This window comes from Chlamydotis macqueenii, chromosome 1 (assembly GCF_036417535.1).
Source record: "Chlamydotis macqueenii isolate bChlMac1 chromosome 1, bChlMac1.mat, whole genome shotgun sequence".
In the NCBI taxonomy this organism is placed as follows: domain Eukaryota; kingdom Metazoa; phylum Chordata; class Aves; order Otidiformes; family Otididae; genus Chlamydotis; species Chlamydotis macqueenii.
In genome coordinates, this window is record NC_141556.1 from 94,593,276 (window position 1) to 94,611,247 (window position 17,972).

Below are 17,972 nucleotides of genomic sequence, written 5' to 3' on the forward strand. Positions count from 1 at the left end.
TCCACCAGTTCCCTCAGGACCCGCGGATGGATCTCATCAGGTCCCATGGACTTGTGCACCTTCAGGTTCCTCAGGTTCCTTATTCATATAGAATTGGAGAAATGTTATAACATTTACATGTGATTCATACTGAGTATGAATGAAAATTTTAACAAAAAACACCAGTACCCTTAAGTTATGAATGACAACATTTAAATACTAATACCTTGGAGAACACTGGTTACTACTTCATGTGCTAATTAGCAGATGATCTGCAGAACTTCCAAGTGGCACTGACAGATAGCTTATTTCTGGTCATAATGGCATCTAAAATTAACTTACGAAACTTTGAGATCACCCTCTGAGGTTTTTTCTGTCCTGGTCAGGCACTTGTAGAAGAAACTGCTAAAAATGTGTGTACGATCAGCGAGATGTTTTGTTGCCTTCTCCAACAAGAGGTATCTACCAAAGAAAAAAGAAGGAAATTATTAAATTCCCTTTCTAGAAAGTACCATTACTGATTAAAAAGAAGGACAATTATTTTAATGATTTATCATACTTGGGTTATGCTTACTGTCAGTTGCCTTCACAGCTGCTCATCATACCAAACTTTTCTCTCTACGCTATTTTCAATATGCACAGGGGTCGACATCATCAGCAACTACTAAGAATGCAGTTATTTTTTACCCGGATTTGTGCTCCAGTATTAATGCTGCTGAATTTATTTTTAGAGTTAGGTTTCTAGCCCTTCCAACCAAGACAGGCTTGACCAACTCAACCCAGTATAAGTCTATGGAGTGTTATATTCCTGCATATACAAAAAGCATAAAACAGGTCAGTACTATAAATTGTCATTTTACTTCCACAGGTTATGCATGTGAAAGTTAGGACAAATACTCTACAGGTACTCATTCTTTGATTTTACTGTTGATCATTTTACTATAAACATCAGCTTGAGTGTTTATTCTGTCATCCTAGAGGGCCAAAGCTCCTGAAATTGTAGTCACCCTACACAAAGTGTCTCCAGCTTCACTCAATGACTTGGGCAGCACAGACATACATGACACAACTCACAACACAATGAAAACTGAGAAAGTGGGAAGTCTAATCAATTTAAAAAGTGGAGGGGTTTCTGCAATGACTGCATAATTTCCCTTATTCAAATCTTCCTTTTCTGGGGAGATGAAGCTACAGCTAATGAAAGGACCACACCGCATTATTTATTTCTAGGTTAGAGAAAAATACAGATGGCTTTGCTGTAAAATCAAACTATTATATGATTCTATGAAACACTCTCGTACACATTCTCTTTCCCACTCCTCTAGACAAGAAGTTTTAACTAGCTTCCTATCTCACAGTTACTGCAGCCATGCTGGATGTCAGACAAAATGGAATTTTGGCAGACAGTTTTCAAAAGAGCTAGAATTCTGCTCAGGTTTAAGTCAGGACAGGGAAAATAAACCTCAGCTTTAGGGAATGGCGGCACACAGCACTAATGGAAAACTTGCTTTCACAAGCAACTTTAGCAGGATGGCATGAAGCAGGTAAGCCAAGCACAACTTCCTCAAGAAGTATTAGCTGTATTCCTTTCTGCAGGAGCTGTGCACCAGAAGAAATCCTGAATGCTTGAACAGAATAGCAGAAGATGCTCCACTTCATGCAGACTTAGTGAATAAACTACCTAATATAGATCCTCTACTTTGTTCAGCTGCCTCAGCACTTTCTGCTCTGTGAGGTCACCAAGAGACTTTTTTCCCCCCAGCTATTCTGTCTGGATTACATCACAGCCCTTTAGAGGGACAAGAAGAATGAAACTGAAACAGATTAAACTGCTGAGAATACATAAAAGCTTTTTAAAAAGCCCAACTTACAAATCCATCATACTGTTACTTTTAAAATCGTTATGTCATATTTAGTGACTAACTTTTACAGTAACATTCAAGTGCACATCAGGTCCCAGAAAGAAGGGTACAATTAAGGCTGTGATTACTTACTTAAGATAGAAATCAATTATGACATCATTGAGAAACTCTCCATATTCTAAACACTCTAGGTCTTCTCTTGTAACTCCTAGTCCTCCTTTGGCAGGTGGGGGTGGATAAACAATTAAACTAGAAAACACAAATCACATTATAACAGTGACAAACCATGTTTTACATGACATTCTTCTTAGTATGGCTCTTCCATATACAGAAGATTTTCTAGAAAACCTGTGAAAAGTGGTGGTTCTCGAAACTGTTGACTAACTCAAAAGTCCTTTACCATTTCTTCCTCCAATAGTTAAGTGTTACAAAAGAAACACGCACCCTACTGAAATTTTGAGAACACTTTTGAAAAGTTTATTTTTTACCTCCAATTTGTTTTTTCTATTTTTGATAAAAGTACTTGACAAATGACTATCAAAAATGGGAAGAAATACTAGGGGACATATTCTCAAATGGTATGAATGAACAGTGATTTTCTACTCATTAAGACTCCAGTAAGGACTATCATATTTCCAAGCAGGAAAGCTAGGTTTACGCACCATGCAGCATGTGTACTGTAAGTGGTTTGAAACTGCCCAAGTTACTTCTAATGCTCATATTTAAAATGTATTTAAATGCTCTAAATTAACAACCATATTACTTAACTGGAACCATGAACTGAGCATTTTTGCTGTTGCCAAAACAAAACCAACTGCTATGTTGTCAGTAAAAACAGGGATAGCAAAAGGCAAGAGTTCTTAAGAGCAATTTACTTCACTAACGTTTGCTGTCCTAGAAGTAGGAGGACTAACAGGCTAGTACAGACAGAACTGAGGTACATCAGTACTCTCATAGTATCTCCCTTCATTATACATTTGCACGTTTTCACTTTCTAATGGCTTTTGTTAAGCTCCTGTGCTGTATGACAAACTAGTTATAAATAGATTGAATGTGACATAACAGTGAACGAAAACGCTGTTTAGATAAAAAAGAAAAAAAAAGGCTGAACTTAAGCTAGCAATAGTTTTGGTGTGATATGGACTTAGATGGACGCTCACATAGGCCTTGAGGTCCCTAAACTCCCATTGATATATGCATGATACGAGCTTGTAGTCACAATTCAGGTACTCTCTAATTTCTGTGAGATTTTCTGTCACCACGTAACACATGTTTTTTGTCTCTTAACTATTAGGGTGGAAACAGGAATAACTACATTCATACTTGGTGATATTTTAGATTTCTAGAGCATGTTTCACACAACACTTTCAAATCAACTAGAGAAGGCTTCTATTCCAGCCATTTGTTTATTCAATTTGTTCTATTTTCACCTTCTCATTTATACGAAATAGACTTACTTCTTAACTGCTCCAGTTTCTCTTACTTCTTTCCATTCTTCGTTCAGTGCAGAGGACAGAGAGATAGAATAGCAACCACTATTCTGCTTATTTGCAAGGGCATAACTGAGCCTGGTCACTTTTGGTTTTGATTCCTACCAGAAAAAAATCCAAACAATAATAATAGTAAAATGCATTACACAGCTTGATAGGTAAAACAGAACACACAAAACTCAAGCCTAAAGCCCACAGGAGTACCCTCCATCACTGAAAAAGAATCTTGCTGGAGAGCAGAAGTGTAAACATCAGTATTTAAGCAAATGTGCCACCACTCAGACAATAAAAAATTTATGTCCCTTTATGTCTTCACCTGTTCATAGCCTGTCTCTAAAACTGGGTAAGCATTATTCAGCCAACCAATGCAGAACTGGTTTTGAAGCAGAAACAGGACCTGAAAGGATGAAGGCAAGTATCAGAATATCTTACTAGGAGCTGCGTATGCTTGGAAGGTTTGAAAATCTAGTTCTTAACAATATGCCTAAAAATTATACAGATCTGAACTGGCTGGCTCATTTTTTTAGTTACCAGTTTCATAGCCAGATCGATCTGTTGTCTCTGTGCTTTTCAGTGATGGGAACAAACATATGTAATTGTTGAAGTGACAACAATGTGGGGTTGGGATGAGACATTTACTCCTCAGAGGGACGTGTATTAACACACTAACTTGCACAGCCCCACCTTCCATCGGCCTTAGAAATCATTTAGGTTTTCAAGCTGTGATGTTCCCACAAGAACATCTATAGATGTCTGGAACCAACAAGATATACATCTCCTCCTCTGATGCACCTCTTCATTTCCAGCTCAACTCAAAAACTGCTCCATCACTCATTACTTGATTAACTCCCAACTTGCTGCCCTGAGGACACCACAAGGGCAGGAAATCCCTGTGATTCTAGGCATACACAATGAGTCAACCTAAAGCTTCAGTATTCGCCACTTACTGATGAGGTCTGCACGCTGTCCCTCTGTGGACACAATCTAGTTTACCACAAATCTTGTCTCACTGTGAGGGAGACATAATAAACATGACTGATTTTTTTTTGTGAGATACGGATTAAGAAATAATTTATTTTCTGCAACTGGTTAATCTAAAATTTACTACAATATGTGAATGCCAACAGGTGGTGATGAATCAAGCAATAGCTACTCACTAACCTGAACTGCAGACTCATGAGCATCCGAGGTATTCTCTTTCAGCATATATTGCTTTAGTAAATCCTTATTGTAACTCATAAAAGCACTCTCTTCAGGAGAAAGGTCCTTAAACAAGGGTAACGCTTGTTTCAAAGACAAAAAGTCAGGGAGATCTGGTGCTCTGTTCTTCTTGCTCACATCTGCAATCAGTTTAGTCAGTCTATCTTCTTCCCATTTTGTGAGTGGTTGGGACAGTTCAAGAAATACAAATTCACTAGATTTGGCTGGAAAAATGAGAGAAAGGATAGTATTAATTATTAGGTTATGTGATAAAAACTTGTCTGCATACCCAAAAAGGAGAACAGAGAGACAACAGCAGGAGGAAGGGCCATCACAGGGGCCATCAAGCCCACCAGAGAGCCACCCCCACAAGCCCAAAGGAACACAGGGGCACAAAGGCAGGTAGGAACCCAAATAAAGGACTGCGAGGAAGGGACAGCCAGTCTGGGTCTCTCCCAGGGGAGCCTCAGCCTCAGGGTCCAGATCTGAAACCCATGAAGATGAGTCAATGCTGGAGCACCTTTTGGAGTGGGAGTGGGTTACTACTGAGGTATACAGCACACATGATGGGATGCAGGGGAAAAGCACTTTGGGACCACAAAGGATTAATTATAGGATGTTTCAGGGAAAAACCGAAGGCAGGCAAAAGGGAGGCATTTAGGTGATTTGGGGAGGAACAAGTGTGAGAAAAATAGAGGGCTAAGGGCATACAAAAGGATTAGTTGTGTCTAAATACTTCACTGGTCAGTACGCTTGTCTAGCCATGCCCTGTGCATTGATTAGCGCAGTCTCTCCTGTCTTATTAAATCCCTAACTCCCTCCTGGGTGAGGGGCTCTCTATTTGATGTGTGTGTATGGGGGTCTGAGTGCAGCAACTGGAGCAAGCGCGCATGTGCAAGTCAGCGTGTGATTGCTAGCAAAGACCATGCCAAACTAGGTGAACAGGTGAAGTGCCCTGGGAGCCAGGGGAGTGACCAGGTCCCTACGGCACAGCTCTTGCTGGGAGACTGCCTGTGTATCTCTAAGGACGAGAACACAGCAGGGTCAGCTATTGGGACCAGGGGAGTCCTGGACAGCTGTGTGCCTGCATGCACATGATGGTCTGTACCAGCACCTGGCAGTAGCCTTGATGGCTGGTATGTCCAGGTGCCAGCAACTGGGGAGACTGGGATCCAGGGCCAGCAACTAGGCAGACTGAGTGTCTGAGCCTAGCTGACAGAGGGATTCACCTTGTGTGTGTGTGTGTGCGCATGTGTGTGTATATATATATCTCTAGATCTACAGATATCTATTTTCTCACTAGCGGGCCTCCATCCTGCTCAGCCAGAGAGGGGAGCAGGACGAGGCTGTTGGTGCTGTTTGTGTTGTACAAGTGCTGTGTGTCTGTTACCCATGTGGCCAGCTATGTATACATGTGGTGTATATGTGTACTCCGTGTGCTTTACCTATTGGGACTACATCTTCAGCCTTGCTACTGGTTGGACCTGAGAACACGGAGCTGCAGCAGCCTCACCCCTCTGAGGCTGTCAGATCTGGTACGATATGTTTTCCTCTAATATTAACCCACTAAGAAGGCAGAGCAGAACCATAACAATCATTTCCACAATCTGTAAAACCACCGATCTGTTTCAAGAAGTCTCAACATATATTACAAAATATTTACATTACTACATATTTAAAAGACATAAAACATTCAAGCATAGAAAACTAATTAATAACAACTCCTGAAGGCTTCTCCTACACAAGAATCTAATCAAGGTAAATAATTCTAAGATTAAAAAGTGCCTCAACTTCATACTCAGATTCCACTAATATCTCTGGGAGTTGTATCTACAGAAGCTACCGGTAACTTTGACAAACTTAAATCAAGTAAAGGTAATTCACTGCTAAAATTTCACTCAGAATCTCATTTCAAACTATTTGTGCTCCTTATGTAAAGTGAACATTAGTTATAATCTTTTTTCATACACATGGTAATTGTACAGGGTAAACGTACTGTTAAATTTCACACAGGCAATTCTGACATCATCATTCTGTTAGATGTCATTTTGCAATGATTTTGCTAATGTAAAAATCTTGTGTGATTGTGCCTCTGAATATTTAAGCAAAAGCTATATTCAATTTTACAGACCTTCATGCTAGAAAAATAAACAGGAGACAGTCCATAAGACCCTAAAGACTAAATAGCCCATTTGGCCTTTAGTGGAAATTTTCTCCAGTAACAATGCAAAGGCCCAACGCAGTCTTGTCAAAGATCAAATCTATCTTTTTCTGCCAAGCTTTTTGTCTAGCATATGCATTACTCAAGAGTAAGGACACTTAAAACTTACCATTTATTTTAAAAGGGAGAGATACTTTATACACAAGCCTAGTTTTAGAAGGTCTAATGGAACAATTCAATTGTGTTACAAGGTCTTTTTATTAAATAGCAGTGGACTTGCATCACATTATCTTAGATTTTTCTTCCAAATACAAGTATAGTGAGGCACTTTAGAAAAGCAAAACTAATCAAATTATCTTTAAAAAGCTATAGGCTTTCCTCCGTACTCCAGAAACAACTGTTAAATAACTGCTTTATTGACATGCTATATATTAGACCTTTTAATTGCATTTAAGGAAAGAGATCACTCACATGGCTTGCTGATAACTAACTTTCCTAATTGGGTTTCAATCTTTTCTACATAATCCACAGACAACCAAAGGAAAATTATCGTTGTTGAAGAACAGCTACCATCACTTCTCCACACGCCAAACCTTCTTAGATCCAGAGTATCCACTGCCAGCTTAATATTCTTATTAAGAGCCACTGTAGAAAATATAATTTAAAATAACCTTAGAATTACCCATGGCTGTGAAAGATAAAGTCATAGATGTTATAGTAATCGCATACTAAGACATAAGTATGATCAGAGTGTATTAAAACAGCACTTGTAGATTTTATGCCTGACATTACATAAAATGTGTTGAGAATTTAATACTCAAATCAGTTATGTCAAACTATGTAAAACAAAGTTATCACACTGTAACACCAAAAGCTTAACATCTAAATGCAAGATTCTTCATTAAAAATTTGTATTTTTGCTCAAAATAACCACAGTTAATACCTACAAATATAGAAAAAATACTGCAAATCATGAACTCCTGTTTGTTTTTAGTCAATTCAGTTCAGAACCACTCACAAACTTTCTCCTACAAGATAGAGGAACCACACATTATCTTCAGAAAATGGACTGAATGCAAATCTACAGTTATAGTCCTCTTAGCTTTAGTCAACTCATACATTTGTATTTAATAAACCAAAGGGTCTAAAACCCTAATCTCAAAAGATTAATGTTTCACCTCAAAAACATGCAGTCATATTTATTATAGTTGAACACTAAATATATATGCAGGAATGCAGGAAGCAAGGCCATTAAAACTACAAGTTCACCTTACAAGTGTAAAAAGCTACTAAGTTATTAATGCTTATACTATGGATACCGATACTTTTATTTATTGAAAAAAATTTATGTTCTATTATGTTATTTAATGTCTCTGTGAAAGCAAATAAGATCATAAATTATTCATAATATAAATATATACTAAGTATTTTAATACAATACTTTAAAGATATAGTAGCTAGATAGAAAGACAAAAAGCTAAAGAAAAAAATTCTCTTACCCTGTAATGGGATTGTAATATACTTGGTTGTAAACTGAAATAAGATTTAAAAAAAAAAATAAATTAGTTTCCCTTTTACAAATGGATTAAAACAAAGTAAGAATTTTCAATTATCTGCGCATCTATCTTTGCTTATAGCCAAATAAACAGAAAATGCTTTCTTGTCACCTTGACAGAAGGTTGTTATATACATTGAGTGAAAAGGTTTCTCTTATGTTACAGTAAGCACGAAGCTGCTTTTTCCAAGGAAAAGATTCACTTTCCACCTAAAAGCATTGATTCTAAAAATATTTCAATTCATTCCTCAAATGACTTTGGCATATCAATTTAGGAAATTGCCACAAAACGTTTTCATTACTGCATGAGAACTGCTGCACAAAACCACAGTTTTCTGAAAAGCTGAAATTATTATTATTACAATCCAAGATTTCAAAATGTCTTACTGTAAGCAAAAAAAAGACATACATGTTCACACACTTATTTTTCAACTGCAATACATAAAACGAGCCTGGTCAAAGACCTGTTTAAACTCCCGCAGCTGACACTCCATTTGAAACACACCTTCATTTACATTTCTACACCACGTGAGTAGCCTGTTGCCTTTACAGTAATGCTTTTAGTGTTATTTTAATGCTCTTTAAAGCTACAAAACAAGCAATTTTCTGTTTAAAAGGAAAGATTAGCACATAGAATATATCTGAACTCTGATCATTATATAGATTACTTTATTCTATTATCTGTACTATTTCTGAAAAAAGTAACTGGTGTTTATTTCAGCTGACATTAACTCTAACATGGCCATTATTTTCTGATAGAATTCATTAAAAGCTTCCTCAGTATGATTTCTGTTCCAGTACAGCATTTATACAGAACCTTTGACACTGAAAACTGAAGCCACAGAAAATCCCAGTTAGCTCTTCTACCAACAGCAATCCAAACATACAAGGTCATGGACTACATACTCCATCATTTAGCCAGAGCAACTTGATGCAATAATAATCAAAACACAGTGCTTCCACACTAAGTACCACTAGCTTTGCTTAACCAGAATTTTAATTTTTAAATATTCTCAGAATATCGTCATAAGAGAAAAACTTACCCTGGCAGGACCTGTTGATAACCATTTAAATTTCCCAATGTATAAACTATCAAATTCAACATCCAATGCTGGGTTCATCTGTTTTCTAGGTGTGCTTCCAGAAGGTAAGCTGATAGGAGATTTATCTTCAATTGATTCTGTTAAAAACTGGGAGGAAAAAAGTGTATTTACTAAAGGTATTTAAATAAGATACTTCTCTCCTGTAACCTTAGGAATTTTCTCTTTATGTTTGCAAGAATTCACTCGCAAAGCCAACTTCCATACAAGAATTCTATATCACAAAGCTGTAAAAGTTACAACAATCATTACTGACAATGTCCTTAAGGGCCTAACAGCATCTTACTCCACCTCTAAAGTTCCCATTGCCAAAATGTAACCTCTGCTCTTTACTAATCTAGAGCCAAGTAAAAACCTCAAACAACAGAGGAACAAAAAATACCCCTCTTGTGATATCAAAGGTACAGAATCAAAATGATGCACCTGTGAGAAGAGGCAGCAATGTCTCTTCTGAGGCTCTGAGCAACCTGATCTAGTCGGAAATGCCCCTGCTCCTTGCAAGGGGACTGGACTAGATGATCTTTGAAGGTCGCTTCCAACCCAAACCATTCTATGATTCTATGACTTGTTTCAGAATTACAGAGATAACCCAAATCCAGGTCAAAGCAAGCAGCACAACGGTAATCAAGTCCAAAATGTGGCAAAACCCTTTATGGCTAGTTTTAGATTCAAGTTCCACTGCTAGCCATATAGGAAAAGGAATTTCATCTCTGTCTGCTATCAACAAAGATCCTTCAACTTCTCCATTCAGTGAATTACAACAGAGAACTGGACAACAAGAAGAAACTCCTGACCTGAACTATGATCAATGTAAAACATTGTGGAAAAAAAAAAAAAAAAAACCAAAAAAAAAAACAACCAAAACTTTTCACAGACATATCTTCATCACGTTCACCTCTAACTCAGACTACCATTTGATCATTTCTGTTTTGTAATATTAAGCATTTCCAATGTTTCTTTTCAAAATATGAGATACATTGTATGTTGCAAAAACACTCAAGCTTCAGAGCCAGAGATCTTCTCTGAAGACTGTCCAGAATTCTATCTGTGAAATAAATTACTGGAGCTACTGCTTGTTGCTGGGATTAATCATATCTGCTCGAAGCATTTCACTTCTGTTCTAACATGCAAGAAAAAATAAACATTGGAGAAATAATTTAAAGGGTTGGCATAATAATACATAGGCCAAAAACTGGACTACCTGCAATGTCTGACGTTCCACCTTGTCTTCCAATCGCTTTGCTGAGAAACAGAAGTCAGACTGTTGGTCTGTTTCTTTACTGTCAGTGACATTATCCTGCAGCAGCTCTGTGTATTTTGGTTCTGAAGATCCATCCTCATCATCACTGGAAAGGACAACTAAAGAGAAAAAAAGAAGTACATGTACACTACAAGATGCAGACTTGAGAATATTTCATTCACTGCGGATTTCAGGTGAGCAAAGAATTCTCTCTTGCAGTATGTAATATCAAAGTACATGGCCCAAACCAGTCAAGGTCTGCGTGCATCAGAGTGTATGCAAGAAGTACTGATTCATATCTCTACCTTTTATCCAGGATTCTCAAAATTATTTGACTATTAAAAGAAACAGGCCACAACATAGCTGCTTCAAAGAAAAGAGAATTCTTTTTTTCTCTGTTTAAGCATCATTAAAAAGTACAAGCTTCATTTTCCGTAGCCACAAAATCAGCCGCAAAATAAGCACTAGAATTTGAATTCCCTCCAGAAGGGAACTGGTGTCCTGGTTACCCAGGACATGGAGAAGGCTGAGGTTCTCAATGACTTTTTTGCCTCAGTCTTGGCCAACAAGAGTTCCTGTCCCACCGCCCAAGCTGTAGAAGGTGCAAGCAGGGACTGCGAGAATGAAGAACTGCCCATTGTACTCGAAGAGCAGGTTCGGGATCATCTGAGGAACCTGAAGGTGCACAAGTCCATGGGTCCTGATGAGATTAATCCGCGGGTCCTGAGGGAACTGGCGGATGAAGTTGCCAAGCCACTGGCTATCGTATTTGAGAAGTCGTGGCGGTCTGGTGAGGTCCCCGATGACTGGAAGAGGGGGAACATAACCCCCATTTTTAAAAAGGGGAATAAGGAAGACCCAGGCTGGTCAGCCTCACCTCTGGCAAGGTCATGGAGCAGATTCTCCTGGAAACCATGCTAAGGCACATGGAGAGCAAGGAGGCGGTTGGTGACACCCAACATGGCTTCACCAAGGGCAGATCGTACCTGACCAATTTGGTGGCCTTCTATGACGGGGTGACGGCATCGGTGGACAAGGGACGAGCAACAGACATCATCTACCTGGACTTGTGCAAAGCTTTTGACACTGTCCCACGTGACATCCTTCTCTCTAAACTAGAGAGACATGGGTTTGATGGACGGAGCACTCGGTGGATAAGGAGTTGGCTGGATGGCCGCACTCAGAGAGTGGTGGTCAACGGCTCGATGTCCATGTGGAGACCGGTCACGAGTGGCGTCCCTCAGGGGTCCGTGCTGGGCCCGGCCCTGTTCAACATCTTTGTCGGCGACATGGACAGTGGGATAGAGTGCACCCTCAGCAAGTTTGCCGACGACACCAAGTTGTGTGGTGCCGTCGACACACTGGAAGGGAGGGATGCCATCCAGAGGGACCCTGACAGGCTGGAGAGGTGGACCTGTGCCAACCTCATGAAGTTCAACCAGGCCAAGTGCAAGGTCCTGCACCTGGGTCATGGCAATCCCAGGCACAAATACAGGCTGGGCGAAGAATGGATGGAGAGCAGCCCTGAGGAGAAGGACTTGGGAGTGCTGGTGGATGAGAAGCTTAACATGAGCAGGCAATGCACCCTTGCGGCCCAGAAGGCCAACCGCATCCTGGGCCGCATCAAGAGAAGCGTGGCCAGCAGGTCGAGGGAGGTGATTCTTCCCCTCTACTCTGCCCTGGTGAGACCCCACCTGGATTACTGTGTCCACTTCTGGAGCCCCCAACACAAGAAGGACATGGACCAGTTGGAGAAGGTCCAGAGGAGGGCCACGAAGATGATAAAAGGGCTGGAGCACCTCTCTTATGAGGACAGGCTGAGAGAGTTGGGGCTGTTCAGCCTGGAGAAGAGGAGGCTCCGGGGAGACCTGATAGCGGTCTTCCAGTACCTCAAGGGGGCCTACAAGAAAGATGGGGAGAGGCTGTTTAGTAGGGCCTGTTGCAATAGGACGAGAGGTAATGGTTTTAAAATAGAGGGGGGTAGATTTAGATTAGAAATTAGGAAAAAATGTTTTACGATGCGGGTTATAGAACACTGGAACAGGTTGCCCAGAAAGGTGGTGGAGGCCCCATCTCTGGAAGCGTTTAAGGCCAGGCTGGATGAGGCTCTGAGCAACCTGACCTAGTCAGGGATGTCCCTGCTCCTTGCAGGGGGGTTGGACTAGATGACCTTTGAAGGTCCCTTCCAACCCTAACCATTCTATGAAAATCCTGCGGTGGATCTTGTTTCTCAAGTATAAGACCCTCTACACTCCAATAGAGAATACGGGCACTAGGCACTGTTCTCTAACCTGCACAATGCATTACAAACAACACAATCTCTGTCTTCAGTCTTTTGTTCCATATGTTTTAACTAGTCAGTCATGTATGAGTTCTCCTAGTTCCTAAACATACCAATAGTAATCGTCAGCAGCACAGATACATTACATACTTGGGTCAACTGAAACAAGGTGTCGATTACCCCTGCAGATTCTCTTCCGCAGCTTGCTCAGGTACTGTGATGTGTCTATCTTCAATTTCCTGATGGTACTAACTCTTGGTGAAATCACGTCCTCACTGGTGGCCAAAACTTGTTTCTCTGACAAATTTCTGAGAGGAGACTCTGAGCTATGTTCCTCTGTGCAGCTGTGAGCAGGTCTTAAGTGGTTGTGCATGGAAGTGTCTTTATAGTCTCTCTCTAATGGCTGTGGAATACAATCTGGCACGAGAATTGTATTAGATTTGCGACTCTGTTGATCTTCACACGCTGTTCTACGGCCAGGAGACTGAGTTGAACTCAATCTTTGCTCCTTCTAGAAAAGAGGAATCAGAGACAGGATATACGTTTATTTCTTGATATTTCTATGACAGTTCAGACCAGGGATCAGTGGCACATAGCTATATGCTAGACAAATAATTACAGCTTAATGCAGCTGCATTTAAAGCTCAGGTCAAAGCAATTTCTCCATCCTCGTATTCCAAAGGTTATTACTTTATGTACGAGGCAATCTTTTAAAAGTCTTCTACAACCCCCACTCAAACTGAACAAGAAACTATTTCTGATTTTTTAAACAGCTCTCTCACTGTCTGACACTGAAACATCAAGAACCACTGACATTTATTACTCTGCAAATGTGTGGCTTGGTTAACTGGGTGAACAGGACTCGGCAAGTACCTCCTTTGGCGGGGTTTTAATCAGAAGGTTACAGAGGTACCTTTATTGTATTCAAATGCTTGAATATACACCACAGTTTGTACTTGACTGACCGATTCCCTCAGTCTTTTTCCTTTACTTTCCCCCCCCCAAATCTTAATGACAGATAAGAATAAAACTTTAGGAAGGGTATGACAGACTGAGGAGAAGGGAGAAAGATGACATCTGCAAGATTTCAATAATCCCAGGTATACTTTCTAATTTTGGTATTTAAGTCCCTAATTAGTTCTATACCATCTGTGGAAGAAGCTTCACTTAAGTAGCTAGGTGCCTTTTTTCCAAAATTGTTTTACTGCGTGCTCCTCTCTGAAGGGAATACTATCTTTCACCTTTTAACCTTTCCATGACTGCAAGCATATTCTGATGTTGTGGGCAGAAGTACATACAATCACTCTTCTTGATGCACCACAGTACTACTTTCCCTCAACAGGTTTAACAGTATCCCTAGATACTCCACTTACAATTATTTTATTTTGGGTGTTGCTATTGCTGCTACTGAAGCGTGTGCGCATGTGTGTACACAAACACATACATTAAAGTTAAGTGCAACTTACAGACAGTAGAAGTGATTTTTCTGGAATGTGTATATTACAATCATCAGAAATATGGTCACTACATCTTCTTTTCCTTTTCTCAGAATCAAAAAAGCCCGATTCCTTCTGACTAAGAGTGGTGCTGCTCATGTTTCTGCTCCTCTTTTCCAGTTCATTATAGTTCTTGTTTTCTGTGTAAGGGAAAAAAAAGAGGGATTTAACAGGCTACCCTTAAAAATCTTTGTATTTCTTCATATCTGTTATGTCTTAAATAGAATGCATGGAAGTAGATACCTTCCATGATAGTTCTTTTTTTTTTTTTTGTGTGCGGCTGCCAAAATATATTCCCTAAAATAATTAAGGAAAGATTGTTATTGCATGACTAGTTAAGATAAGGGTATAACCAAATTCATAGCTCCCTTCCAAGTAAGAATTAGCACTCCATACTCTTTCTTTTGTCTTCTGTTGGACGCAATAGTCTCCATTTTTTGTTTTAATATGCAAATATTACTAACAAGTATTAAAGACAGTACGTTCTCGCTGGAGACTCGGCACAGAGCTCATAATTTTTCAGCAGTAAATACAAATATTGTCATACAGCACAAACATTTTAGCAGGGTTCACAAACCACTTGAGCATTCTCAATGTATTACATCCTTGAGTATAAAAGACTTTTTATAAATCAGGATTATAACGGTGCAGTAAGGCTTTCTGCAGTTTCCTCCTTCTTCCACAGATCTGATTCACTATGGATGTACTCCTATTTAAAACCAGCTCTTTGATGTATTTTACCATATCTGTAAAAAAATGCATTTTGAGGAAACACACACACTGCATGCAAAACTTATTTTATTTCTGTGCTCTCCTCGTAATACTAGACTAGAAAAAGAAAATTTCTCAACATTCTCCAAAATTCACATTTAAATGCTGGATTATTGCTTACTACAAACCTTTCTTCTGCAGCTCCCGTCTTCTAAAAGTGAAGACATTTTTTTCTGGTTCCTTAGAAGCCGTCGTCAATTTACACAGACCATCATCTGTCTTTCTCAGGCAATGCGCAGACCTGTGAAGTATATTAACTATGACTTATCTTTAATTGTGAAAGAATACTGAACAAAAATCCCAACAGAAATAAGAGTTGGTTAGACCACAAACTTCTACCTCTCTTGTAAGCATGTGGAACTTGGCAAATGAAACACAAACTAATTCAGTTCCCATTATGGAAAAACACAGATGTTCTGACATTATTAATGAAACAGATGCTTCTAAAAGGTGCAAAGAATGAAAATCTGACATGCTTGACATCAGACACTGAACTATTATTTTGCTGTAAAGCATGACTGCAACAAGAACACATAACAAGAAAAAAAAATAAAAAGAGAGAACAACAGTCAGTGGAGGGTATCCTTGCCTTTGTCATGAATGCGGTGGAAATGAGGCAATCTAGTATATTTTTAATTTAGATTTAGAACTGCTAATAGAATCCACTGAGTAAGTTCCTGCAACGAGAAAAGATTTGAAATAGAAATTCCTGCTCAAAAGGGCCTGAAACAGTAACTTTGGAGAAGGTGGCAGGGACAGGACATGAACAAGGAAGAAACAGAAAAGGATTACACTATGAGAAACTAGGCAACCTACAGGTGTTCATCTGACTTTGTAATTTCATCCTAAAAAGAAGAACGTGCAAGAAAGTAATCAGGTTTTTCTTAATTTTATTAGCTTTCTTATAAATAGGGAATATATTCAGGAGGTACTGATAGACTGAAGAGTACGACATCCTCACATCTGAGCAACCTGATCTAGTTGAAAATGTCCCTGCTTCCTTGCAGGGAGGCTGGACTAGATGACCTTTAAAGCTCTCTTCCAACCCTAACCATTCCATGATTCTATGATCTGATCTTGTAAACATAATCTCAACTTCTCTAGAGGCTCGTTACAGCTAACAAAAGGCTAAATAACCACATTTTGGCTTCTAGTGTATGCATTAGGATAACATTTAGGTATATGCTCATGTCATATTTTCTCACATGAACTTAATAACATTCAGTAAACAATACTTCTCTTCTGAAAATTTGTAAGGGTTACAAGATAAAATAAGCTAACCTTCATGACCTCTGCTTCATTTTCTGTGAGAGTTGGAAAACAAAAAAGAAAATAAAGAAGATTTCACAGATAAAGAAATTTAATGCTGCTGTGGAAAATCTGTTCCATTCCTCCTCTTGTCACCTCACTTAATCCAAATGGATTTTGTGTTCATTGTTTTATAATGTGCCTAACTCAGAATGTTGTAGTCTCCAATTTGCAAAGAGCTAAGCAACCATCACAATGACTGAAATCACTGACAGCTGAGCCTGGACCCATGAAGAGCATCACCAACCATGGGAAAGAACATTCTTGACATCTGAAACTAGATAGCCAAAAGCGTTGGACACTTCCTGAACAGACGCCTATTCTTCAGTTCCATATCTGTAGACTGGAGTAACATTGCTCTTTGGGAACACTGTAAAGACAAATAAAGATTTCCAGAGTACTCTGATAGTACAGTGACAAACATTTTATAAGGACTGTGAAGAAATAACTTACTGCCTTTCCATTCACAAAGAATCATGAATTGGACCATATACAGAAAAAGTGTTCAGTAAGCGCTGTTATTCATTCTGTATACTGAACAAGGCAGAGTCCGCCATAGATCAGGCAGCTCTAGTCCTGGAATAACCTCACTACAGAAAATTTCATTTTGGAACACACATCTCCCTCTCAAATATTTGTATGTGTAACTCTATATAAATTTGCCTGCCTTAAAAGACTATACAAAACCATTAGGTGTTTTTCAGCATTTCTTTTACACCAATATGACAATTCAGGCATTTCAACAATACGAAACATTTCAATAGGAATGTTTCAGCTAACAGACTTCCCTGAACATATTGACTCTATACACAAATTCTGCCCATTTTATTTTCACTTCCAATCTTTGCTGATAACTCAGTTTAAAATGCACCTCTTAACAGACGTATGCATAAGCTAAGAAGCTATGGCAGTATATACTGAAGTGTTCTCAACAGCCATGAGAAACAAGTACAAAACACACTTTAAAACACTATGTTTCTTTACATTTAAGACCTACCCCAAATTCGCTAGTTATACTGATAGGTCAGTGGTGACTTAAGCAAATGCATTTCAAGCTCGGTCAGGGTGAAGAAGCAATGCAAAATCCACCAATTCTGCAATACCAAAAGCAAGAAAGGAAACAGGGATCCCGCAGCAAGTTCTATAGAGAAAGGTTAACGTACTACCACCCTGTTCTGACCACACACAATTCTTTTACTTAATCTGAAATTTGCATAGTACAGAACTGGCACAATTTCCAGTAAAACACAGCGTGCATCCTAGCTACTCTGATGATACAAAAGAATCTCTATACGGCTATGGGCATATATATGGACAACCATTATAAGGGGGGAGCTTTTACTCTCCTCTGAAAGAACAGACCCTAAAAGAATCAAGGCCAAGAGCATCTTAAGCATAGACCTTCCTTACAGAGAGGTGACCAGGATCAAACCACATCCATGCTGAAGTAATTCCTAAATTCTTCATTTCGCATGCAGTATCTATTTACAATTTGCACGAAGACGCTGGTCACTAGGGAGGGCTGGAAA

The 17,972-nt window shown here is 39.2% G+C and overlaps 1 protein-coding gene across 10 annotated transcripts in view; it reads right to left on the reverse strand.

The window, feature by feature from the left end:
* Nucleotides 1-17,972, reverse strand: part of SENP7 (SUMO specific peptidase 7) — a 50,079-nt gene that overhangs the window by 13,793 nt on the left and 18,314 nt on the right. For 8 of the 10 annotated variants that reach the window (XM_086761984.1, XM_086761957.1, XM_086761925.1 and 5 more), the window contains 11 exons: nucleotides 15,264-15,376; nucleotides 14,335-14,504; nucleotides 13,019-13,379; nucleotides 10,549-10,706; nucleotides 9,291-9,437; nucleotides 8,192-8,225; nucleotides 7,164-7,337; nucleotides 4,493-4,755; nucleotides 3,299-3,432; nucleotides 1,974-2,090; nucleotides 322-441 (listed from right to left, as the gene is read on the reverse strand). In XM_086761984.1, coding sequence (XP_086618110.1) covers nucleotides 322-441; nucleotides 1,974-2,090; nucleotides 3,299-3,432; nucleotides 4,493-4,755; nucleotides 7,164-7,337; nucleotides 8,192-8,225; nucleotides 9,291-9,437; nucleotides 10,549-10,706; nucleotides 13,019-13,379; nucleotides 14,335-14,504; nucleotides 15,264-15,376 — 1,791 coding nt within the window. The remainder of the gene's footprint in view (nucleotides 1-321; nucleotides 442-1,973; nucleotides 2,091-3,298; nucleotides 3,433-4,492; nucleotides 4,756-7,163; nucleotides 7,338-8,191; nucleotides 8,226-9,290; nucleotides 9,438-10,548; nucleotides 10,707-13,018; nucleotides 13,380-14,334; nucleotides 14,505-15,263; nucleotides 15,377-17,972) is intronic. The other 2 variants (XM_086761917.1, XM_086761933.1) reach the window with 2 other exon arrangements.